This window comes from Dryobates pubescens, chromosome 3 (genome assembly GCF_014839835.1).
Source record: "Dryobates pubescens isolate bDryPub1 chromosome 3, bDryPub1.pri, whole genome shotgun sequence".
Taxonomy (NCBI): Eukaryota; Metazoa; Chordata; class Aves; order Piciformes; family Picidae; genus Dryobates; species Dryobates pubescens.
This window is the reverse complement of record NC_071614.1, coordinates 27,219,999-27,246,380: the sequence shown is the minus strand read 5'-3', so window position 1 is coordinate 27,246,380 and position 26,382 is coordinate 27,219,999. Positions and strand designations below refer to the sequence as shown.

At 38.0% G+C, this 26,382-nt stretch overlaps 2 protein-coding genes across 8 annotated transcripts in view; one reads left to right on the top strand and one right to left on the bottom strand.

Moving 5' to 3' along the window:
• SMC6 (structural maintenance of chromosomes 6) overlaps positions 1 to 18,243 on the top strand; it is a 35,086-nt gene extending 16,843 nt beyond the window's left edge. The window contains exons 15-28 of the mRNA XM_054179880.1: positions 273 to 451; positions 1,512 to 1,713; positions 1,859 to 1,973; positions 4,188 to 4,348; positions 6,336 to 6,471; positions 7,589 to 7,669; positions 9,668 to 9,838; positions 10,536 to 10,673; positions 11,263 to 11,408; positions 12,086 to 12,211; positions 13,776 to 13,881; positions 14,303 to 14,455; positions 16,175 to 16,272; positions 17,906 to 18,243. Coding sequence (XP_054035855.1) covers positions 273 to 451; positions 1,512 to 1,713; positions 1,859 to 1,973; positions 4,188 to 4,348; positions 6,336 to 6,471; positions 7,589 to 7,669; positions 9,668 to 9,838; positions 10,536 to 10,673; positions 11,263 to 11,408; positions 12,086 to 12,211; positions 13,776 to 13,881; positions 14,303 to 14,455; positions 16,175 to 16,272; positions 17,906 to 18,014 — 1,921 coding nt within the window. The 3' untranslated portion in view covers positions 18,015 to 18,243. The remainder of the gene's footprint in view (positions 1 to 272; positions 452 to 1,511; positions 1,714 to 1,858; positions 1,974 to 4,187; positions 4,349 to 6,335; positions 6,472 to 7,588; positions 7,670 to 9,667; positions 9,839 to 10,535; positions 10,674 to 11,262; positions 11,409 to 12,085; positions 12,212 to 13,775; positions 13,882 to 14,302; positions 14,456 to 16,174; positions 16,273 to 17,905) is intronic.
• Positions 18,244 to 21,396: 3,153 nt separating this feature from the next.
• VSNL1 (visinin like 1) overlaps positions 21,397 to 26,382 on the bottom strand; it is an 89,168-nt gene continuing 84,182 nt past the window's right edge. For all 7 annotated transcript variants that reach the window (XM_054179876.1, XM_054179875.1, XM_054179879.1 and 4 more), the window contains 2 exons: positions 23,816 to 24,031; positions 21,397 to 22,177 (listed from right to left, as the gene is read on the bottom strand). In XM_054179876.1, the coding sequence (XP_054035851.1) occupies positions 21,980 to 22,177; positions 23,816 to 24,031 (414 nt within the window). In that variant the 3' untranslated portion in view covers positions 21,397 to 21,979. The remainder of the gene's footprint in view (positions 22,178 to 23,815; positions 24,032 to 26,382) is intronic.

The following is a 26,382-nucleotide window of genomic DNA, read 5'->3' as shown; positions in this document are numbered from 1 at the left end:
AGAAGACAGTGAAAGTAACACATGTATTTAGAAATAAAGTAAATTATAAACAAAAAAGGTCTTAAACTGTTGCAATGTAGTAATTTTCTTTATTTTTTTATCTCTTATTTCTTCAAATTATAAAAATATTATTATATGTATGTAGCTTGCTGTACATTGAGATACTGAGGTCTCGATATACTGTCCTTTCAGTACTTGAAAAATCAGAATTTATTTTAAACAAATTAAGGCTTCATAAGATGTTATCACTGAAAAAAGGTCTGCTCTCTTAGGAGAGAAGACTGTGATGCAAAACAAGCCCTGGATGCCAAGCAGAAACAACTGAGAGAGATGAAAGAAAGTAAAACAAATACCTTGAAAAGATTTGGCCCGCATGTACCAGCATTTCTTGAAGCAGTTGAAACAGCCTATAAGCAAGGGCATTTTAAACAAAAACCTCTTGGACCTTTAGGTAAGACTGCCTGCTAAAAAAAGACAAATTCCCCCATGGAATTCATTGTATGGCTGTTAATGTAAACAGTGATCTTTTTAGAAAAACTATTCTTTAAGGAGCTTCAGACATACCTTTCTTCTGTGCTTCCTGGACTAAAGGCTTTATTTTGGTAGGTTATCTTTTGCTTCTGTCCTTGTTATCACTTGAGCTAGCTAACATCTACTGGTTTATCCCATTTTCCATCTGTTTTTGTTAAGGCATTTTATATAGTTACAAAAGTAAACTTTCAAAGCACTCCCCTGACTTCCTCTATGCTCTAGACATCAGGCTACTGTGCTTTAACTGCTTTTTCTTTGCTACTATCCAGCTCTTGGACAGTTTTCCATTCAAAATGTCCAGTTATTGGCTTGTGGGCTTATCAAAATTGGGATGTTCTTCATGGAGCAACTCAGAACCAACTGAGATTTTCTTGTAAAATCTCTTTTTATTAGATTTTTTACCAGCTCCTACAGTGATTTCTGTTTCCAGTTTGTGAATAATAGTAATGGCTTCAGCGTATTCAGGATGTAAATGTAAAGAGCAAGTACTTGGCATTCAGTGCAGGCTAAGACTGTGCAAATACATTTACTACTGAAGGCAGGTGATAAAATGGAAATCTTCATGTTTGTTGAACTTGCAGCACAGTTGTTCTTCTGTCTTCACCCTTAAGGCATTAAATTTTTCGCAACCAGTCATTTCCTTGATATACTCCTGCTGGGCTGCCATAGAATTGATACCTAAATGAAAGTTAGTATTAAAGACCTGTAAAAGCTCTTGGGAAGCAAATGCTGGCCTCTGAACATGTATAAGGGTCTTTATATGAAGGGAAATTGGGTGTCTGTATTCTCAGGAGGTAGATTGTCATGGATCTATCTTTTAGTTAAATTTTTAATTATTTTTTTTTCCCTTTTTTGGGAGAAAGGTTTATTTTAGATTTAAAAAAAAACAAACCCAAGCCAAAAGCCTGTGGGCTAAAAATGCAGGTCCTGTATGTTTTGTTACAGAATGTAGCTCCTAAATGTCCCTTATGTTTGTTTAGGTGCTTTCATTCATCCAAAAGATGCTGAACTGACTTTGGCTATTGAATCTTGTTTAAAGAGCCTAGTTCAGGCGTTTTGCTGTGATAATCATAGTGATGAAAGAACTCTTCAGCAGCTGATGTCAAAATATTATCCACGTGGAATTAGACCTCAAATAATTGTAAATAAATTTCAGAATAAAGTTTATGATGTTAAGCACAGGTAAGTTATGTTTTGATTTTTATCGCATAACCTTAATGTTTCAAATTATTATTACTTTGACAAAAATTTAACAACAATAAAAGAACTATTTGTAAAAGAGTCTGATGTGGCCTTTATGAATGGTGTTTATTCTCATTTTCTTCAGAGCGGTTTGTCATCCAGAATTCCCATCAGTTCTCACAGCATTGGAAGTAGATCATCCAATGGTTGCCAATTGTCTGATCGATGTGAGGAGTATAGAAACAGTTCTACTGATCAAAGTAAGGGACCATAAAGAAAAGCATTTTCTCTTTGTATGGAGCATATATGATACCTTCACTGGCAGTGTCTGTAATGGAAAAAAGAGGTAGAGAAATATGATGTTGTTTTAGTTGCTTTCTTCCCCCCACTCTGAAAACAGGTGAGGACTCAGATGGCTTGGCAGACCCCTGCTGTCTCAGTTATCAGTTGCAGGGCAGTAAACACACATTCATAAATAACCACTGGAGGGCTCCCCAGTAAGGCCTTCTTGGCATTCCATAAACAGTTGCTATCTCATTTTAAACAGTATTTTCTATCATAGGTGAGACAGAGTAAACTGACATTCTCCAGTGGATTTAGATAGTGGGATTTATTCCAGGATCATCAGGCTTTTACTCTTCCATACGCTTGTTTCTTTGTACTGCCCAATACCACCTCAACTTCTGTCCACAGCAGAGAGATCACTGCTGGTAAGGAAAGGCCAGGCAGAAAATCTTGTCAGTTCCTGTTGGGCATCTGCCCAGAGATACTTGTTAGGGCTGTTATTGACAAAGGTCCTTGGGCATTCCCTAGGATTTCTCTACAGATTTTTTTTTTCCCTGAATGTTTCTAGGATTGTCCCTGTTTGTTTCTGGGATGTTCACCACCACCTTTCTGGGCTTCTAGGTGGTCTAGTTTCCTAGTCTAAATAATCCATGTGTGTGTGATCAGCCTCTTAAATGGTGTGTCTGTCTCATTGTCTCTTTAGTAATTGGCAGATTCAGAATACATTAGTTTTCTGTAGTCCAGGTGTTATCGAAATTTGCACCCAGTCCCTACTGGTTGCACCTGTTAATTGGTAGCTTGGTACCATTTGTAGCTGTAGAGGCTTGTGCTTGAAGGGTTCAAAAGTTCCCTTTTGGATATTCATCTGTTCACTTTTACATGAAATTATCAGCCAGCTGTTAGTGTGGACTGCCTAATGTGTTTTTCACCTACCACAGCAACAGAGCCCCTTTGGACTCTGCAGTGTAAAAGCATTTTAGATGAGAGAGTGCTATGAAAAATGGTTGTGTATAGAATCTGATAAAATAGAAAACAGCAATCATCAGCTATTAAGTAGGAATTTAATGAGGTGACTAGCAACAGGTATTGAATTAAGATTACATGCTATTTTGACAGCAATCTTTTTTTTTCATCACAATAGAAACATGTTAATGAACTATTTTCTATCCTTCCATGATTTTTTTTTTCCCTTTTTAAATTTTCTATTACTATTGAAGATATCCTGGAGATAAGATTATAGGTAAAAGGTTCAAAGCTAGAACTAAGATGTTTGTGGTTGTTTGGTTTGTTTTTTTTTTTCATTGTGGGTTTTTTTGGGTGGGTGGTGGTGTTTGTTTGTTCATTTGTTTTCATTTTATTATTGGTGTTGTGGGGCGGCTGTTCTGCAAACATCAGAACTAATAATGCTTGTATTTTGTGAATCTTGTTTTTCTCTAAAACCACTTGTCCCAGTTTGTCCTGTGACATTCCTGCTGGAAAAGAGGCAGTTTATGCTTTGTCTAGTGCAGAGCTGACTGACTGTTTATCAAATGTGACTGCTCCTGAACAGGATGCCTAATGGCTGAACTTTCAGGCTTTTCTCATGGCAGGAAAGCTAACTTTGTTCTTCCCTTCTGCCTTAACCTTAACACTGTTTTTCATAATGTTGTTACTGCTTTGGACAATGGCACTTGTGACCATTTAGCCTGGCACTAGCAGTGGTTTTTCACCAGCACATTTCCCCAAACTTTAACTGAATGCTGATTGACGTACTTCCAGGTTGCTTTGGAAAATGGTTTCCTGTGTGTGCATTCCACATTTGATAATCAACTATACCTTTGCAGAGTGACTTTTTTCATAGTGATTTTGTAGTTGTTGTTGTTGTTTCTTAAATTTTTTTTCTCTCTTACGGCAAATTATAAGGGACTGATCAGACTACAAAACTTAGAATGCAGATGAATTTGTGATGGAATAAAAGAAATGGGCAGCTAAGCTAAATGTGTGGGCTTCTGAGAAAATAAATTTAGTCGTAGTTGAATAAGAAAAGCAGATTTGTGATGTTTTTTTCACATTCTTGCATTACTGTATTCCTTAGCTTTTGTTAGGAATTGAAATAATTTCTGGATGAGAACTTTTAGACAAATTATAAATTGATATCTCTAGTTATGGTTGCTTTTCTGTTGGTATGCTAAAGCCATTGTGTTTTTCAGAGTAGCCATAAAGCCCGTGAAGTAATGCAGCACAATCGGCCCCCCAAAAACTGTAAAGAAGCGTTCACTGCTGAAGGTGATCAAGTCTTTGAAAGACGGTATTATTCTTCTAATTACCTCAGACCCAAGTTTCTAAGCCAAGATCTTGAAGCAGAAATAAGGTTAGTATTTTGTGGTGCTGTATTTGCAAAGTATGCACTTGGTGCATGTACTCTGCTCTCCAATCTCTCCCTTTTCTTTAGAGATTTCCACTTCCTTTCTGAGAATTCTGGAAAGCATTTATCTCAGTGCTTTTCTGCAATAGGTACAAACCTGAGTTGTACCTTGATCTTTTTGAGCTTGGGGCATGTAAATCTTGCCCAACTGGCAGGGATTTGCTGGGCTGAATAGTCCAGGAAGTGTAGCTACCTTCTTTCTCATTTCATACTTGCTGAAAAAGAGTGTTAATCAAAACTGTTTCTTTAAAAGTCTAATACCTGAACAGTGGTATCATAGTTTACTGCAAAGGAAGCCTGGTGATTCAAACCAAAGTTATGCTGAGACATGCTGCTGAGTTCATCTGTATTTGCTTAGGCTTTTGACTTCACACATAATAAGTGTTTCTGATTAAACTTGACTTCCCTATCTCACCCTGCCCCCTCCTTTTATTTTGTAGGTTTTTTTTCCTTCTCATTACTTTCAGAATGGTAGCTTAAAAAGCTAAACACAGTTTAAAGTTTACAAATATGAACTGCACCAAGTGAATTTGTAACAGTAGATTAATTTTATTTTAAAGCTTCATTTATATTACAGACATATTAAGTAAATATTTTAATTTTAGTATTAATAGATGGTAGCATAGACTGAATGGACTATAGAAAAAATATTTCTGTAAACCCATGTATGTAATGAACTTTGTCACATCAGAATTGGTCACAGACTCCAATATGATAATTGAAGACACTTATTATAGCATCTGAGGGTCCTTTTACACCTGCCTGAAAATGGGTGATATAACACATAAAAGATACAAAGCCCAGAGCTGTACCAATTAGCTCATTCTAACACAACTGGCATAATACGTGGGTAAAGGTAACAAGTCTTGCAGCTACAGTAAAATAACAAACGTACATTTCTTTCCACTGATCTTACAAGGTCAAGACACAAACAGGACAGTTGCTTCTTTCAGACAGACACCAGAAACATTTCATCCCAGTTTCGGGTCCCAAAATACAACTCTTCTTTGTTTTGTCTTACCTCTTAAAGGGAACTTAGAAATTGCTATTTCCAGTCCCCACAGAATTTCACTCAAAGTTTATCTTAATTTTCAAAGTGGCAAAGGCATTTTCTTACTGATATTGCTATGGGAGAATGATGCAGACCAGTAAAAAAGGCAAAATATCTTCTTACCTCCTTTTCTGGTCAGAACTCAGCCTAAAGCGATGGCACATGTATCTTGAACAGTATATGTGATTTATTAAACACTGAATGTGGGATCAGACTTAATCAGTTCATTTCAGGTATCTATAACAAAATTTGGATTAAATGTTTGGGGTTTTTTTAATTATTATGCTATTAGTAAAGATCTCCTTTCTTTTGTAGGGGTGAAGGATGCTATCAATATCAAAACCAATAGTTTGGGTGTTTTTTGCATTTCAAATAGTTTTGCCACAAAGTGAAAAACTAATTATGGAAATCTCTGGACATGAGCACCTTTCTAGAAGGAAATGTATGAGAGAGACTATATTTTTCACATCTCTGTTAATGTGTCTTCTCTCTGATTGGAAGTGTCTTTCCCCAGTCAAAGTATTTTACTTTTTTTCTTTCAAGATGCCAGTAGTATTTTTTTAGAAATAACATTGATATTTAGTTCAAAGGTTTGGCCTGTTTGTGAAAATTGCTAACAGGTTATACGGATAGTTCAAGCTACATGCCTGGTTCATTGACTAGGCATTGAACTAGGATCATCAAGCATTGAATTGCTGGTTATTACATACGAGTTCTGATGTAGAGTTTTGGTGTTCATTGATTGTTAAAATCATCCAATTCATATAACATACTTTTTTTTAGGTGAGTGCATTTGTCTTTCATGCATTTAATTTTTGTGTATTTCTGTGTGTAATAAATAATAGCTGTGTAATGCATCTCAATATCACTCTGTTTAAAAAGTCACTTGGAGAAAGAAATTGAAACTAAAAGGGCGCAGCTGGCAGCATCTCAACAACGTGTAAACTCCATCGAAACTGAAATTAGGCAGAATGAAGGTCATCTTCAGAGTCACCGCCGCCGCCAGAAAGAACTACAGGTAAAAATAGGTATAGTGGGAGTTTTTGGAAATTAGTAAGTCTTCCCTTATTTCATTTTGACTTCTGCAGTGTATTTTGAGTGGATAACAGTTTTCAATGTTTATTCTTTTTTATTGTTATGTACTTTCATTGTTTAGGACAGAACAATGGAGGCCACATCAGTACTCACACATGCTGTTGTTTCTTTTTTTCCTTTGTGCTAAGTCTTGCTAATTTCTACTGCTTTTTTATGACACAAATAGGAAGTTGTTGCAATATTTGATACTCTGCTCTTCCCTGTTTCCCTCTCCTTTATTTGATTGAGCCTTACATCTTCGCTCCACCAATTGTGTTTTGTTTCATGCTTTTGATTTATATTCTCAACTCCTTTTAATGTATTGAATATTTCACCTTTGTTTGCTTAATTTTAATTTCTTTATAAACCACTTTACAGCTAATAGTCTTTCTTCTTTGTTTTCCAGTACTTCTAGGTAAGATATGGTGGCCAATGATATTACAGTTAGTCAGTATAAGACAACACACAGTATCACAGTATCACCAAGGTTGGAAGAGACCTCAAAGATCATCGAGTCCAACCTGTCACCACAGACCTCATGACTAAACCATGGCACCAAGTGCCATGCCCAATCCCCTCTTGAACCCCTCCAGGGACAGTGACTCCACCACTTCCCTGGGCAGCCCATTCCAATGGCGAATGACTCTCTCGGTGAAGAACTTTCTCCTCACCTCCAGCCTAAACTTCCCCTGGTGCAGCTTGAGACTGTTCCATCTTGTTGTGGTGCTAGTGGCTTAAGAGAAGAGACCAACGCATACTAGTTAAGGTTATATTCAGTAAATTACAAAGAAGCAGCAGCAAAAAAAACTGGCACAGGGTCTCAAATTGCTGAAGATAAACATTTGAGTGAAAAATGTTTAAATCTGTTGTCATGTTGAATGGAAATACATTAATAACTTGATTTAAAATGCATGTGGCTTTCAGAATAAGTTTTACAAAAAGGGATAAGTTGGAAGAGTTCTGTTTTTTGTAGGCACTAATGAAACTAAAAGACCAAATACCTTGCTTTCTGTCTTCTATTTAGATAAGCTTAAGAACACTTCTTTCCTTTTTGTTTTCAGGTAAAAATACGAACAACAAATGCAGAAATAGCAGATCTTGAAAATATGGAAGAACACCATTCAGTGGACATCCGTGTACTGGTAAAAATACATTACCAAACTATGTCTAATAAGGCTATGGAATACTGTCATTTAATGTTGGCAGTGTTTTGAAGTTATTTTTCAACTGGTGTACAAGTTGGCTAAACAGTGAAGAATCTAACACTTCACAGAATATTTTTACAGTTCTGTCAATGGCATGATTTGATTTATTTTTGGTGTCTTTTTTCCTTTTTGTTCTTTGATTCCCACCGCACCCCACTTGTTTCCCTTCTATCCTTTTCTTAAACCAGTAGCACTGCAGATTTATGGTGGTGTTATAAAGGGAGATTTCTTGCGTTTTCTTTCTTTGTTCCAAACCTGCAATGCTGTAAAACTCTGGGAGAAGCAACGCCGTAGGTTAGGAGGTCAGACATGGCATCATCAAAGCATAGGTAAAGGCCACTCTGGAGCATAATTAATGTCACAGTGCTGCCACTCTGTCTCTGTTTCTTGTTCTGCTGTAGCTTCACCATGCTAAAGTTTCAAAATGCATAAATCACCCTAGAGAGGGATCATGGTAATATGATGGCTCCTCCAAAGTTTTTTCTTTGTGTGTTCCTAAAATGTATGCATAGTAGTTAACAGAAAAGCATGTTTGATAACTTGTTGTGATTTGTGTGTTGGTGGCCATGAATTTCAACTGTTACTCTGTATTAAGCTACTGTACAAGTGGCCAAGATTTAAATTCTAAGAGTGATGGTGATAGATTAACAATAATCCTGATTAGAGTTGATTTCAGTTCCCCACTGTTTTATCTGGGATCAGTGAGAGGCTGAGTTGTCTAGAATGAATTTTTTTTTTAATCTCTTTTTTCACTTCTGCTATTGGCACAAGCTCATACTTTCTCAGTAATCTGTTCTTTGTGTGCACACGTGGATGTAAGTAAACATTTCACAATTCATTCAAAGCAAAGCATCAGTATTGATTCTGTAAGGCCTTGTAGAGTTTTTCTTTTCCAGCTAATCTAGTTCTGTTGTTTTTTAAAAAAGTCCTTTTTCCTCATGGTGAGATGGAAATACAGTCTATTGCCTATTTGTAGGAGAATATCTTACTGTTTAATTATTACTGGGCACTTATTTTTCAACAACATTTTTACCATTGCCTTCTAGTCATGGTCTTGTTAAACCGGTGGCTAGGTATTTCCTTATTCCTTTTTATCCTGTATTAACACAGCCTGCTGTCACAAGCCCCACACTCACACACAGGTGGGAGGCTAAGTAACTGGAAACTAAAGGCTAGGTTAAGATAAGGGGTTTACTGAGGTGGTACACTGCACAGTTACTTTAGCAAAAGCAGAAGCAGCAGTAGAAGCCACTGACAACACTTCCACCCAAGTACACAGCAGCCAGCTGGAAAAGATCAACATCCCAAACCTGGAAACCAGAAGCAACAACCAGAAACAGGAAGCCTCTCATGTTACAGTCTGAACTTCATGCCCTATGATACTTTGCTCCAGCCAGAACTATGATTTTTTAAAGCTGGCATGATATCAGTATGGTGTTGAATAACCATCATCAGATTTGACTCAACCCCTGACAGTTTTTTGAATTTTTTTTTTTTTTTTTGTCTGCACTTGCTGACCACTACTATGGATAAATTGCTGTTCTCTGACTTGATATTTGTCTTTCATTGCTACTTTGATTACGAATGTTTGATCATGAAAAAGCTTTAATTTACATATTTTTCCCAGCTATGCAAAGTCTTCACAAAATCCCAGTGTTTTAGTCTTTTCATCACAGCTCCCAAATAAAGTCTCCTTAATTTTCAGTCAGTTAATTAGGAAATTCCACTTTTTTGCAATTTGATTTCATGGTCTTCTATGAGATCTGTCAGTTCTATTTTGGGCTTTAGTGAGAATTCCACTGAGCTGCTTGTATTCTTATTAGAGTTACCGAGCACTTGTAATCTTGTACCCTGATAGTGATAAAATAAAAATCTTGTACAGTAATGTGCAAATATAGATCTCCTTTTATTCTTCATTTTAATGTATTTTGACAGGAGGATGAGGCTCAAGAAAATAAAGTTAAGATGGAGTGTGTACAAAATGACATGCAACAACAAAGCAGAAAAATGGAAGAACTGAAAAATATTCTCCGCATAGCTGAAAATAAGTTGGAAGAAATGAAAGAAAAAATCCACCAAGTAGAAGAAATTGCTGGTCCAATTAAGGTAGTAAAAATTTCATACTGTGTTTTTAGTTTGTTCTTGTTGTGTGGTAAGGGGAATAAGGTTAAAGGGAGACAGGACAAGAGAGGATGCTCTTTCCTGAAACATACAAAGTCCACCTGTGAACATGGAAATGGAGCATTCCATCTAAAGCATGTCAAGAAACAGGCTTGGCAACGTTTTGAAGATGATACTGTTTTAAGTGTAGGCAGGGTTGAAGAAGAAAATTGTATACCTCTTTATTTCTCTGGAAAGCTGTGATACTGCTCCAACTGTATCAACACTTATGTGGTGTATAAAAGTTGCTGTAATCTATGTAATAGGTATAACAGGACACTGAATTTTCACACACAAATAGAGTTCTTGCTGATTTCACGCTGACATTAGAAGTTATTGCTAGAATGTGGTATAAAAAATAAATGGAGTTTTAGGAGAAAGGAAAGCTTTTTCCCAAAGATTAAAACATCCTCTCAAGATGTACTTGCTAATAAGTTTTGCAAGTATTTTTAATGCCCTTGTCAGAATTGTGTATAACCTTTCTGATAAACAGCTGTTAAAGCTTCTGGACTTTAGGAGTAGTCTTACTGAAAACAAAATAAATTAGACCATGTTAAAGCCAACATAATTCCCTGTGATAAGAAAGTAAAAGGTGCTTAGGATTCTACCCCAAACAGCTCACACATTGATTTATTCCAAACAGGATGAATTAAATCAAGCTGACTCAGAAGTGGAAAACAGTAAACGTTGTTTGCAGCACTATCAAAGCAAACAAAAAGAACACTTAGCCTGTGTAAAAAGACACAAAGAATTATTAGCTGCCAGAGAAAAAGAATTAGAGGTAGGTGTGGGTTTTTTTTCTTCATTGAAGTCAGATGGTCATGATCCTTCTAATATTTAATAATGACTCATTCCACTTGTACAATGTAGAGACCATATTAATACTTAGCTGCACTGAGTATTGTCTCAGCTATGATCCTAAGCTGTCTAAAGCAATTAAAAAATAATTTTGTGTGTATTCATCAAGGCTTCTTTTTATGTGGCAGAGGAACTTTTCTATCTTGACAGGTGAATTAGGAGTCATCTGTTTAGGACTATTTCTTTTGTGTTTTTCAATGAAAAGATTAAAGGGACTTAATTCATGCTGTCAGTTAAATTGGGTAATACTGTTTAGTTTCTTGATGCTAGGTTTTTGCTTGTACAGACCTCATACCTGATCTTTTGAAGACTTATCTAATGAAGTTTTGTTAACTAACTCTGAAATTGTGAATTATAACTAGATTTCATGTGATGAGTACCCAAAGAACGATACAAAACCATTGTTCTTGCTCAGGGACCTTGTTTTTTTCCATAGCACAAAAGATTTGTTGCAAGGGCTAAACAAAATGTTAAAAAAGAAACCACTAATTGAGTTGTCAATGTTACTTTAGGGAAAAATGGCGCAAGCGAGGCAAATCTACCCGGAGCGCATAGAGGTCAGCAGGACTGTTAAGAGTCTCGATGCAGAAATGAACCGTTTGAGAGAGAGGATAAATTCAGAAAGCGATCGCCATGGAAACAGAGACGAAATAATACAGTAAGGCATCTTTTAATGTCTAAAGTAGTTCAAATGAGATGAAAAAGATAAGGGAAAGAAGAGTTTTATTATTGACTCACAATGCATTTACATGCGTTTCTAGTGCTTAAACCATCAGCAGAGGTGTGGAAACATACTGTGCTGATTGCTCAGTCAGCCAGGACTGAACAGGTGTAGGAGTGTTGAAATATCCTCCAGTGATTTTAAACGTTTCTGTACTGTTACGAAATTACCAATGATCAAATACCCTTGGTGTTTAGAGGTATCCCATGTGACTACATGGTGTGGCCATAACTTCTTCTCATAAGATGCAATGAGCATTAAGCATACTTCTAGTTTGAATAATTAATTCAGAAATTAGGCCATTACTTGAGGTTTTGACCTTGGTGTATCTCAAGGAACTGCTTTCCTTGGATATTTTTGAGCATGGGGAACTCCATCATAGATAGTTCTTGATGTAAGAGGTCCCTTCTGAAAGAACTAAAACTAGAAGTAAAATTTAATTTTTGGCCAATTTTCATTTGTGAATAGTGATTTACTTGACTCATCAAGTATATCTAGCTTGAATGTAAATCCTCACAAAGAATGTTGTATCAAAGTGATTTTCAGCATTTACAGCAATAGCTCGATTTTATTGTAATGCATGTTAATTCTCAACTTTCTCTTAACTAAAACAGGCAATTTCATGATGCAAAGCAAAGGTACAAGGATGCAAGCAGTAAAGTAAAGCATTTAAAGAGATTTATTAGTCTGCTGGATGAAATAATGTCACAGAGATTCAAAATATATAAGCAGTTTTTGAGGTGAGTTAATTCTACTGTGATTTCATTTTTCAGATAAACTTAACGTGTCTATGTAAGCATGTACTCATATTCCTGGGTGAAATTTATGGGACAGACCTGTGAGAACAAGATCTTTAAGGTGGTATTCACAGCAATTTTTCTAACACAATCTTAATCCCAGATCCGGTACTGAAGCATCCTGGACTGACAGATGGAGAAGTAATGTAGTCAGTGGAGGCTTGTTCTTTTGGGTTTTTTTTAACCCACACCAAAGGCCTCCACCATGATGACTTAATCCAAGGCACTCTGCTTCCACTTCAGTGCTAGTTTTGGCCAGTAAAACACCAGCAACATACTGGCATTGAAATCATCTGGACTGTCATTCATTTTCCTTGAATGCAATTAGTGATGCTGTGCTCACCTGTTTTTATTGTGGGTCAAACACTTTTTCCTCTTCTCTGTGCTGAAAAACTTGAGGATCTTTGTTCAGTTTCTGCAGTTTGATAGTTTTCACTCTTGTAGAGCATCCATACCACGAACACACTACTCCTTTTGTGCTTCAGCCCCTTAGCATCCTTTACCTATCACAGATGGCATTTGAAAGGACTGATGGTGTGTGTCCCAGCGCAGTCCTTTATAATTTATCATTCCCTTTAGCAGAAATTGAGGGATAGTTGTGTTGACCCTGCTTTTTGGAGAGGGATGCCAGTATGATCATGACAAAGAGTAATGGTCAGGAGCATCTCAGCCTTTTTAGGGGCAGGTACAGAAATAGTAGTTAGGTTAAGATTTACCTGCAGAATATGATGCTTGCCTTATGGTGCTGATATATGTCAAATGGGATCTTTTTTCTAGTGCCCAAATTTGAGTATGAATCCCACCTTAAGATTTATTAACCAACCATAGTTCTTGAAGGAACTGTGAGGTATTGTCTATTGGGAATTGTATGCTGGAATTGGGTGTGAAGGGGATGCAGGGGAGAAACTAATAGTCAACACTGTTTAATTTGTGGACTCCAGGAAAGTCTGTGTAAAATCTTTACTATCCTTACTGTATAGTCCTAATATTGGATAGGAAAGAAAGGGACTGTGGTTGTTTTCTGTTGAAATAGTGGAAGAGTGGTGTAAAATGCTTGCAGTCTGTTAGAACAGACTATTAGAAAATACAAAGCCTGTGTATCTGGATTTATTATCTTAGCAGTTTGTGTCAGTGGTTCTGTCCAATATGTCACCTGCTCAAGAGTGAAATTGATTTGGGGAAATGTGATTAATGCAGCAGGGCTTAAATATTTAAGTTTATGATGGAACAGGCCACCCAGGGGGGTTGTGGAGTCTCCCTCTGGAGACATTCAAAACGTGCCTGGATGCATCCCTGTGTGATCTGGTATAGGTGATCCTACTCTGGCAGGGGGGTTGGACCAGATGATCTTTCAAGGTCCTTTCCAACCCTTAACATTCTGGGATTCCTTGATATGCAACTGTTGATTAAAAACAAAACAATCAAAAATACTCTGTTGTCACTTTTTCATGTATCTTTAAACTTACTTTCTAATGTTGGCTTGTTTACTTGATTTAACTCATTTAAGGCTCCTTTCTTTACGATGCAAAATCTACTTTGAGCATTTATTACGTACTCGAGCTTGCTCTGGACAAATACTTTTTGATCACAAGAATGAGACACTTTCAATAACTGTAAGTTAATTTATATTACTTAAAATATCATAATATGTAATGAATTAGATATTTTTTTTTTTAATATTAGCTGCTAGAACATGTGTTGGAAACCGTAGAATGAATTGTGAACTACGCTGGCTGACATTTAATTTTACTAGCTACTGAAAACCATTTAATAAAGAATTGAGTACAAAAGCACTGGTAGAGTCATTCAGTCTGTTCAATGTATGTTACTGTGATGGAGAAACTTGCAGTGCTTCTTGAAATCTGTTATTTAATGGTTAAGAGTCATCTCATTCCAGAATCTCAGTGGCAGTGAAGTGCATCAATTGCGCTCACGTGATTTCTGTCTGTTCAGGTGTAATGTGCTTGCTGTAATAATTATTCTTCTGTTCCTAAGTCTTGGGCTTAAAATGTGCTCTGATGTTTTTATTTCAAGGTTCAGCCTCGAGAGGAAGATAAAGCTGTCCTTAATGATGTGAGATCCTTATCAGGAGGTGAACGTTCCTTCTCGACAGTTTGTTTCATTCTTTCTCTGTGGTCTGTTACTGAATCTCCTTTCAGATGTTTGGATGAATTTGATGTCTACATGGTATAGTTTAAACTTAAACTGTATTTGCCATTCTTACCTGTATAAATTGGTGAAAGAGTTGGGTGGTTATTTGCATTTGGTTAGATTTTAAAGCATTGCAGTTAATAGTCAATGCTAAATAAATAACCCCTCCTCTCAAACCCCAAACCCAAATCCTCCAAAACAAACTTTGTCTTTTGTTAGGTATTTTGATAATTTTGCTTAGTAATTTTTGAGGCTTCTTCTGTTCCTGGAGTTGGAACCCAGGGCTGTGAGCATCTGTTATTTTACATGCTTAAACCTTAGCTTAGCTCAGCTCAAAAATAATACAGTACAACTTTTTAATAGTTTTGCAAGCAATTGTGCTTGTTAGAGGTTGCCTGTGCATATTGTTGTGACGGTTCAGGGCTCAGCATGTAGTTTGGTTTCTATCAGTTTTGAGATCAATGTGGGTTTTTTTTCAGAGCAAGAGTAACAATTGAGCTCACTCTTGTGACTCTGAAACTTGTTTTATATTTCACCTTTCCAGGATGCTGAAGTGCAGAACAATAAATACTAATCCCATCTGAAACTGATAAACCTCATCTTTTTCTACAACTTCCCTGGATAGGCAACTAACCAATTTTAAAATACATTTTAATTTGATTTCCTTATTAGTATATGCAATATGGTATGGTTTGAGAAAATACTTTGTTCTGTGAGACAGAGCTGATGATACTGGATTATTTCATTTTGCCCTTCCCATCAGTGATACATTCACTGGAAAGCACAGACCTGGAGGGGGGATAAAAAGATAATATACTTTGTATTTAAGAAATTTCAAAAGGAAAGGTATGCACCTAAAGTGGTCATACTGTCATTTTTTAGGCAACTTCAAAGCTTAGGTCCTCTTTTACGGGTTACTTGTGCGGAATTGTGTCCATCTGCCCAGAAGAGGGAGGGTACTCAGAACTGTGGGCTCTGCAGAGAATTTCTGTGTCATCTATTCCTTAAATAATTCCACATGTTACCCTTCCAGTGCTGTGCCAGTAAATACAAAACTTGGTACATTCTGTATGTAGTTTTGGTGTAATCCTGGAGACCCAACACAAGAGGGCCCCATTAGCTTATTTGAGAAGGAGATACCTGGTTTGGTGTGCAACAATGTATAAAGGCAGAGCTTCCTTTAACCCCTGCTAATAATAGCATCCCGTTATACCTCTTTTTCAGTAAGCATAATGCATGAGGTTGTATTCAAAATAGTAATAATAATAACAACAACAGTTTTTATATTAAACCCAAGATGCATTATGTCTTAGGTTTCATGAAAGTCCTTCAATTGTTTCAGATCATTTTGAGGCAGGATTTTATAGGAATCATTACTAAAGTACATTTCGTCTCAGCATACCATTAATGTAAGAAGTATGATGTGAATATCAAAGCTGATAGAAAATCTGTGAGGAGTATGTGGTTGTTCTGATAGTAACTTTCTGTTGTCCATGTATACTAAAGTTTAGAGTTTAAGAATTTCCCAGACTATAATTTGTAGCTTTCAGATTTTGACGCTAATGTTTCTCCAGCTTCATTTTTATTAAGCTTTCCTTTACCAAGTTTTAGCATACATTAATTAGTTATGGTAGGGTGTTCTTAGTAAGTTATTTTCTAATGAATTTATTCCCAAGCTTTTGTCCTAAATTGTACAATAATACACCAGTGAACTACACGGTCAGTATTGCTACCTGATAAATCTTTTGTCTTTAGGACATGGTTAACAGAAGAATTGCAATGGATATGATTCTAAAGGTGGCTGACACTCAGCAGCATCGACAGTTCATTTTGCTTACCCCACAGAGCATGAGGTAATACTATTGAGTTTTATTTCCTGGTACAAGCATTACAAGGAAGTTCTATTTCAAGGAGTATAATTTGGAAAAAATCAAATGCGAGGCGAGGAGAAAGAACTTTTGCTCTTTGTAGCAGTGGAACAGCAATTAAGCAGTTCATTGCTGATGGCTTTAGAAATGTTTTGCACTCTGCCTTACAATGCTTGTTAATATGGTAGTTCAGTGGGGTTTGAATCAGTTTGTATTAAGTAGAACAGCTGTTTGAAAGGTTTTATTACGTAAAGTAGGCTTCTGGTAGCCTCTAGCCCTTTATCTCACTCTCCCCTCCCAAAATTAGCAGAAGACTTTGCATTTCTCAATTTTTCCTATTAATACTACGGTAATTTCAAGATGTTTGTCATTAGATGGAGTGCAATGTAATCAGTGAGGCCTGCAGAGGATAATTAACAGTCTTCAAAATGAAGCTGATTTACTCTTTGTTGCCTTCCTTTACTAAAATCTCTAAGAAGTGGAACGGTATTCTCTTGTTATTGAAGTGGAAATTCTTTGTGGGGAATTTCTGAAACTCTGTTCAATAAGCATAGAAATTTTCTGTATGGTTACTGTTTAAAAGTGCAATAATTAAAGTGCAGCTTTGTTTTCTTATGTTTTGTTACATTTGCATGCTCAGCAAGCATTTAATTTAACAAGAATCCCAAGGCACCTTCAGAAAAAAATAACTTGAAATAATTGGTGGAGAAGCCTGTATAAAAATGTATGTTTAGTGACCTTGCTGATTCTTAGCGTGATGTGAGTGATTGAATATGAACCCTATTTGATCATTATATCTTTTGGAGTTTCTCTTAAAAGTTCCCTTTCTGTAATTAAGATAATTTCATTGCTAGAAATCACACAACTGGAATCTTAGTTTGGCTTCACCTCAAGCTCTTCCTGAAGCTTGGCTCCAGTATCCATTCAGTGAAGCCAGAACTTCAACCCATGTAATTGTTGTCCAGTTCATGTACATGTCCATGTAACTTGTGTCCAGTTCTGGGCCCCTCAGTTTAGGAAGGACATTGAGACACTTGAATGTGTCCAGAGAAAGGCAACAAGGCTGGTGAGAGGCCTCGAGCACAAGCCCTGTGAGGAGAGGCTGAGGGAGCTGGGATTGTTTAGCCTGGAGAAGAGGAGGCTCAGGGGAGACCTCATTGCTGTCTACAGCTACCTGAAAGGTGGTTGTAGCCAGGAAGGGGTTGGTCTCTTCTCTCTAGCAGCCAGTACCAGAACAAGGGGACACAATCTCAAGCTGCACCAGGGGAAGTTTAGGCTCGAAGCACGGAGGAAGTTCTTCACTGAGGGAGTCATTCGCCATTGGAATGGGCTGCCCAGGGAGGTGGTGGAGTCACCGTCCCTGGAGGTGTTCAAGAGGGGATTGGACGTGGCACTTGGTGCCGTGGTCTAGTCCTGAGCTCGGTGGTGACAGGTTGGACTCGATGATCTTTGAGGTCTCTTCCAACCTTGGTGATACTGTGATACTGTGTTTTTTAAAACTGTCAAAGAAAAAAGGTGGAGATCTAAAAAAGCAAACATGTAATGGAAAGGATGAAATGGAAATACTAGAATGTGTGGAGAAGAAACACCATTTAAATGCTTCGCGTTTTCTTTTTAGTTCTTTGCCTTCAACGTCTCGTATTCGAATCCTCCGAATGCAAGACCCTGAAAGAGGCCAAAAAACACTGAATTTCCGGAGGAACAATGACCAAGAGGAAGATGACTGATCACCTCTCTGTATGAATATGGTGTAATATCGAGGGTAAATGTGTAATGTCTGTAAAGTTTATTACTTCCTGATGCTGGATAAAAGGATCTTTTGTTAGATACTCTCAGGAAAAGATGATATTCCTGTATTTTTTAAACTATTTTTAATTATTTCTAAGAATGATTGTATATGTACAGAGCAAAACTAAGCACATGTTCAGTTAATGTTTTCAACTACCACTAGTAATTTTTTTTCCTTCTTTTAATCAGTTGTTCTGGTTTGGTTTTTTGTTGTTGTTGTTTTGGTTTTTTTTTCTTTTCTGGAAAAGCTGAAATATATATTTTTATAATTTAAAATATTTTAATAAATGTGAGAGAACTGGTACTTGTGGTAATGTTTTAGTGTCTCTACACACTTAGCACTGAGTTTAAAATGCTGATTTCTTCCTAGCTCTGATTTTATTTATTTATTTGCAGTATATTCTCTGGGCAGGACAAACACTTGTATTTCTTCATAAGGAATTTGTAGGGAAGAATTTCGAGTTTCTTTGGACATGAACTTCCAAAACCTACCAAGATGCAGCTTTATCAACTTAGATTCTTAATTCCATTAACCTAAGTTCTTGGTTTAGATGAAGTCTGTAGATACTCATTGCACGCTAACAAACTGAAGCGACAGAAGTCCTTCCAATATAAAGGAGTGAAGCAGAGCAGAAACTTTGGGAAATAATACAGCAACTTTTCTACAGCATTATAGGCCTGTGTTTTGTTGGGTGTCCCTGCCTCCTCCCACCCTGCCCTGAGACTATACTAGAACAGTTAAAACAAACTTGCTTTACTTCATACAAGCATTTACTGGGGATAAGCAGGAGAAAGAAGAACCAGATTTCTCAGACTGCTCCGAATTAACGTTTTTCCTCTTCTATTTTCCTTTCTCCAGGAACTTGAAATTGTTTGGAGCTCTTCAAAAACTCACTTTCTAGAGTTTAGCCATTAGACATAGTTTTTTGGTTATGTTATGGGGATACAAAAGCCATTGATATTTTTCAGAGGACAGTTCTGCAGTTTCTACAGTTATTTACCAAGTCGGAATTCCTCTCTAAAAGCTCATTGTAGTGCTAAGTTTTAACTCCATAGCTGAGTCTGGGTTTTTAGCTGCTGTGCGGTATTTTGTGTTCTTTAATGTTGTTTTTACAGAAGCATGTATTCAACTCTAAAATATGGAAGCTAGACAAGAATTGAAGGAAATGCATTGAGAAAGCCAGCTGCAGTTCTGGTGCATTCTGACTGTAGGAAATGAGTCTAGTGATCTTTTTAAAGGCTTCAGATGTTTACTTCTGAAAGCCAGGGTAATGGGCCAGCAGAGTCCTACCATCTTTGAGGAGGGTGCTTACAAAAAAGCTAGGCTTTTGGTTGAGAGAAAAGCATTTAACTTCCTTAGTACTTGTGGAGAAAGGAGCTTAAGGAAAATTACCACAGTCCTACTGAGTTAACACTTCAGCTTTCTCCCAAGTTTTCTGGAGACTTACTTGGTATATTGGAGCAGCTGGCAACAATTCTGGTCTTTGGTTCAAATCACTACATTGTATTTAATCTACCACTGTTCTTCATGAAAATATGTGCCTGACTGAATTGTAAGCAACTCTTTTCATGGTAGAGGATTAGTTCTGAATAAACAGTTACTGAAGCGCTTGCTTGGATGTACTTATTTTTTGTAGTGATCCTACTAAGGTCTCAAAAACATAATAGGGTGCTTGGTTGCATGGTTTAGTTGATTAGGTGGTGTTGGATGATGGGTTGGATGCGATGATCTTGAAGGTCTCGTCTAGTCCAGTCTATTCTATTCTATTCTCTTCTCTTCTCGGTACTTTGAATACAGAGTTCCCTATAGCAGCTACCTAGAGAGAATTGCAGTGCTGATGTTACATTTTGTGACTCAGTTACTGGCCATTTTTGGATGGCAATGCATTGCTTAATGCTGCATTAAAATAAACTGAGCCTGTCCATCTCCGTAAATTTGAAGTGCAGGGAAATGTAGAATGAGCCTTAAATTCCTGGGATATTCACTCTCCTCTCTACAACTAGTAATATAACCCCGCGTGGAAACAACGGGCGTATCTTCAGAAATATGTAACAGTTCCAAAAATGTGTCCTTCAAGTTCTAATCAAAAGTTTACCACTTGTTAATTTGCTCAGAGTAGTCTCTGTGTAGCCTACGCAATATTCTGGGACTTTAAAATGTATTTGAAATGTCTGCCTTTTGCTGTCTGCTTGGGAAACAAAAGACCTTGCAATACGAGGATGGCTGGGTTGTAGCAACAACTGATTCTCTCCCCTCCCACATTTGTTAGCAAAGTGTGTAAAACTACTTCTTGTTGTCTTTCCTGTCAGTTTTAAGATAAGCTTCACTTTTTAAATTTGAAAATACAGAGAATGGTTTGGTTTGTGTCATGGTTTATTGTTCGCTTTTTAGCTTGTAAGAGTCCCGCCTCGTTTCCTCATAAGATAAAGAAGAAATAGAAAACATGCAAGTGTAAGATTTCAGACTCCCTTTTTTTTCCCCCTCTTTTAATCCTGCAAGCAATCAACTATTTAAAGCAACGGGGAAATGTGTTGGAAAGATTTTTATCAGCAGTTTGTGCAGGGCGTTCCCAGGGCTGTGCAGAACTTCTACTTGCCACTGTCTTGACTGATGCACAAAGAATTGAGGAGTAAGGTGGGTTCTCTTCACTGTGCCTTCTCAATCATCACACTTCATGGCTAACTTATCAGTAATGGGTTTAAACAATTAAATTTGGGGGTTTAAACAATATGTGTTAAACCCAGGGTTGTTCAGTGTCACAGGGTAAGAGGAAAGATTCTTACATAAGAGGGGAAGAACATTTGAAGGCAAGGTTCATGCCAAGCAAGCAAACTACATTTAATCTTCAGCTAACTTAAAAAGCTCTGTAAGCTCTACACTGTGAGATTTTTAGCATTAGCATCTTGGAGGATACACGGTTGCTCCGTTGGCAAATGCAAGAAACCAGCAGTTGTAATTCTTGTGACTCTGCTAATGAGTGAGTGCAAGAAGTTTTTTCCTCATGCTTTCATAACGAAGTATGTATTTCCCAGTAGCACAGTGACAGATAAGTAGAGACTGAACATTTTTATTTGTCTTCTGTTACTGTGCTGCAGATATGAAATAAGAATTAGGGGAGAAGGTCAAATGTTATAAATTTATTTTGGGACATATATATTGCAACTTCTGTGGAAGCTTTTGAAAATTCAGGCAAAGATCAATACACTTCCAATAAAACCTTTAAACTTCCAATAAAACAATATTTTAAACATTATATATATATATATTTATATGTATATTTAAAGGGATCATTTTAGCAGGATTTGTTGGTTTTTTTTATATATATACTGCATTCCTCTGACATAGCTCTTTCCAGATTGAAGGGATGCAAATGAGGTAAGAATTAAGGCAAACCTAAAAGGCATGCAAATGAAGTACATTTACATCCACTGACAATACAAGCACGTGTGGATCAGACTAAAGAGCCGAGGAACTCTTCCCCTCTCTCTGTCCAGTACTACTTTACAGCAGAATGGTGACATGATTTATAATAAACAGTTAACATTACCATGGGAATTCAGTGTCACTAACATTACTCACTCTAGGAGACACAGAGCTAGCATCAGTAAAACATGAACAATAAATAATATAATTCACTGCAGCACAGGACTGCTGCACAGGCTTCAGAGGAATAGGGTTGTTATGAAATGACATTGCACACATCACGTTGTGGCAGTTTATTTTTATAATATATACTTTTAAAATTCTTTAGCAAATGACATTCTCATGCACACAAGTGTTTCAAACACAAGAAGCAAGTCCATTTATAGGTAGTCCAAGCAATTTTTTGTGTGTGTGGAAATAGCTGCAAAACTGAATGGAACATTAAACTTCTGTGCAGTCTATGACGCGTTGTTCACGAGCTCATTTTTGAATGTCACACTGCAGGAGTAATACAATGGAAGGATCACTCTTTGCAGCTTCTTTGAATTCATCCAGTGTGATCTGGTCGTCTTTGTTCTTATCCATCTTACTGAAGATCTTGTCTACCCGTTGCTCAGGCGTCAGACCATCCTCGTTCATTTTCATCATTATCACAGTGCCCACCATTTTGTAGATGGCCTTTGGAAAGAAACCAAAGAGAAAATTCAATGAATTCATTAACCTCATTTTTAAAAATTTTTATTACATCTTCTGGAAAGATACTCAGAGCTAAAATGATTGCCAGTTTCCCTAAGGATGGATATAAACTACAGCACAGGAGGTTCCACCTCAACAGAAGGAGGAGCTTCTTCCCTGTGAGCGTCACAGAGCACTGGAACAGGCTCCCCAGAGAGGCTGTGGAGTCTCCTTCTCTGGAGACTTTCAAGACCCATCTGGATGCATTCCCCCTGCTCTGGCAGGGGGATTGGACTTGATGATCTCCAGAGGTCCCATCCAACCCTTAACATCCTGTGACCCTAAGGATTTTGGTATTTTTCTTAGAATCTGATGTCCATGTACTTAAGTAAGAATATGTTTTACTCTTTTAGAGGTATTTAAGTGATGGCATTTTACATAATTTCTTTGGCATTCTGTTTCACAGTGTGAAAAACTCTCATAACCAGCTCTCCAGATCAGCCTTTTATTCAGTCCACTGAAAATATTTCACAGAAATTGTGAAGAATCTGTTTTAGAAGCCAGCACCTTTTAATAGGTTTCTATGTGTACACGTGAGCAAAATCTGGTATTAACTACTGTGGTGAGTCGCTGACAGATGAGGAGGGCGATAAACTTTATCCTTCCTGTTAGATGCTGTGGTCATCTTAAAGCCCATCTGTGAGAGCTCATTTAAAATTACTGTGTGGTTATCCCTGTAAATTTCTGTAATCATTGGAAGTTAATCTCCAGTAAGGATTCAACTACTTGAGCTACAATCCAGTAATTTCATGGGTGTCAAGTGATTTCGAGATGGGCTTTGTAAATCCTTTCCTGTGCTGAATGTTTAAAGGCCTATATTCATGCATCCACTCTGCAGTTCTCAAAGCTCACATCTATTAAAATGTTGGTGTGCTTGCAGCACCAAGGCATGAGTGAATGTAACCTACACTTTTAATGATACAGTACTCTGGTGGGCTACGCCCATCCTGAAGACAGTTGGGGGGAGGGCTAGTGAGAGTTTTTGCCCTCCCTGGAGGGTGTTTTTCCCCCCTGGGAAACTGATTTGGTCTGTTCCACTGCCCCCCACCTTGTCCAGCAGGGGTATAAAAGGGAGGACATTGCAGCCATTCCTCTCTCTTCCTTCGGCTTTGTGGGGATGAAAGAGCTGCTGCTGGCGTGCTGCTTCCCTGCCACGTGGTCCTCCCTGCTGCTTCCACACTTTGCAAAGGACTGGTTCTGTATCTCATATTTCTTTTCCTTTTCCCATCCATCCTTGTTCCTTACCCTTGTGAACCCTGGCTGTCATTGTTACATAAATACATATATATATATACTGTTTAAAGAAAAAAATTCTTTGCCTCTCCCAAGCTGAACCCAAATTATTTCTTGGTGGATTTGCTCCCCTCCCTTTTTTTCTCTCTGTATTGGGAAAGAGAAGGGGGGGAAGCGGGGGAGGGATTCTCAGCCTTGCCCCAATCTGAGCTTTTAAGCCCCAGATAAGGCTCAAACCACCACAAGTACAGCACCCTCTGTGCCTGAACTCTAAAGGGTTATGTGAAGATGTAACCAAATGTTATTGATGTTCAGACACGTTCTTTTTGAGTGTCATGTTGATCTTACCTCTATAATTTCCAGCATTTCCACTCTTGTAATTTTACCGTCACCATCCAAGTCGTACATGTTGAAGGCCCAGTTTAGCTTTTGCTCAAAGCTGCCTCGTGAGGTGATGGACAGTGCACAAATGAACTCTCTGAAGTCGATGGTCCCATCTCCATTTTTATCAAAGGTTCGGAAGGCATGCTGGGCAAACTTTGAAGCATCTCCATAGGGGAAGAACTGCAAAGTAAAATAAAACATTGGAACTGTGGGCAACACAAGGGAGCAACCTGTGTCCTTGCCTGTGAAATACTCAAGTGAGGCATTTCTGAAGAGTTGCTGTTGCTTCCACAACAGTTACAGTTTAATGATTATTAAAACCAAAAATCTTTTAGCTTACCACAAACTATATTTAATACTGACTAATTGAACCTCAAAGTCAAGTTGGATACAAATGGGGGATTGTACATAGCATTAGGCCTCAAGCACAAGCCCTATGAGAAGAGGCTGAGAGAGCTGGGATTGTTTAGCCTGGAGAAGAGGAGGCTCAGGGGAGACCTTATTGCTCTCTACAACTGCCTGAAAGGAGGCTGTAGCCAGGAGGGGGTTGGTCTCTTCTCGCACGCAACCAGCACCAGAACAAGAGGACACAGTCTCAAGCTGCGCCAGGGGAAGTTTAGGCTCAAGGTGAGGAGAAAGTTCTTCACTGAGAGAGTTGTTAGTCATTGGCATGGGCTGCCCAGGGAGGTGGTGGAGTCACCATCCCTGGAGGTGTTCAAGAGGAGATTGGATGTGGCACTTGGTGCCATGGTTTAGTCATGAGGTCTGTGGTGACAGGTTGGACTTGGTGATCTTTGAGGTCTCTTCCAACCTTGGTGATTCTGTGATTCTCTTGACTATGGTGACTGCAGCGGGGTTGGACTAGATGGCCTTTGGAAGTCGCTCTCAACCCAGACCGTTTATGAAAAGCAACAACCAGGGTGCATTTTAACTGTATTTTCTGTGCATGGGGGGGTTGTTACATAACTCCATTTATTTTAAAAAAAAATAAATTTAAAAAAAAATCCCCAGATAGCATAAACCCCTCAGGAATGTATGGTCTCTTCTGCCAACCACCATCATGCAAGTGCATGAGAATAAAGAACAACACAGGGCAACGCATTTTGTGTTTAATATCTGTTACAAGTGAACACTGCAACTGACTGTAGCTTAACAGAACACTTTAAATGACTGTAACAGGCAGGCTTTCAGCTGGTATTTTTTTACCTTGGGAAATGGATGGTGTAAGATGTTTGAGGCAGTAGTTGGTTTTTCTCTGTGGCTCAGACTCAAGAGAACGTACTTCTTGAAAAAGGGAGTTTTAAACCTGAAGGCCCCTTGCAGTGTGAGGACTGTACACTGATATTTCTATATTCCCAATGTAATTTTATGGAGGTTTTCATGCTCCTAAAAGATAAATATGCTGTGCCATGTTGTGCTTCTTAAAATTGCAGTTCTTAGTAAGTATTGCATTTAATAATGGCAGTTTGAAAGAAAGCTGCTGGTAGCAGCTGAGGAAGTGGTTCAGCATTCTACAGTTTTCCCTGTCCACCCTGTCCAGAGCTTTTACTGCAGGCTGATGGTTGCTGTGCTCAGCTGTGAAAGCTCTTTGAGCTCTCTTGCTCAAATTTCATGGAGAATCTTGGAGAACTCACAGCACATACAAAAATGGGCACTACTGATTGTCTGACTAAATACAAATGGAGAACATGGCAAGCCTTTGCTGGTTTTCCTTTGAGGAGGCCAAATGTCCATTGGGATAGTGTCTTGGCCTAAAAGTGAAAAGCTTAGTGCACAGCCAGCTGCTTGCACTATGTGGCCATGCGGGTCAAGTTAGGAGACACTCCTACATTGTCAAAGTGATCCTAAACTGAAAGTTTCCTTGAAACTTACTGTTTTCTGTTATCAACACTTCAAAGCAATTCTGGGTAACTTTTGCATTGCTGTAGTGCTAGGAGGCTGGTATGGGTGAACAAAGTGCTCCTGGACTTGGGCCAAAAAAGAGAGTCTACAGGCAATGGAAGCAAGAATAGGCCACATGGGTGTACTACAAAGTTGTCCAAGCAGCCAGGGATCAGGTTAGGAAATCAAAAATTCAGTTGTAATTAAACTTGGCTAGGAACATAAAAAGGGAATGAGAAGAATTTCTTCAGATATATCAGTGATAAAAAGGTGTCTAAGGAAGACATGGATGCGTTCTGAAAGGAAAATGCAGACCTGGTCACAAGGGATACAGAGAAGGCTGAGGTGTTCACCAGCAAGGGCTCCAGCCACACCACCCAAGCTCCAGAAAACAAAGTTAGGGTGTAGGAAAAGGAAGATCCATCCACCCACTATTAGTGAAGATCAGTAAAGAACTGGAAGGGTCTATGGGATGTTGCCCAATCAGTATTTTTGTGGTTCTGTCACTCCACAGCCTCTGTAACTTAGTCTTCTAAGTAGCTACAGGAAAATGGGATTGGCATTTTTGCTGTCCAGAAAACCAGAATAAATTCAGGTGCTCTCTCCCATGATGCAGACTGAGAACTAAACTACAATGAAGAAGCTCACTT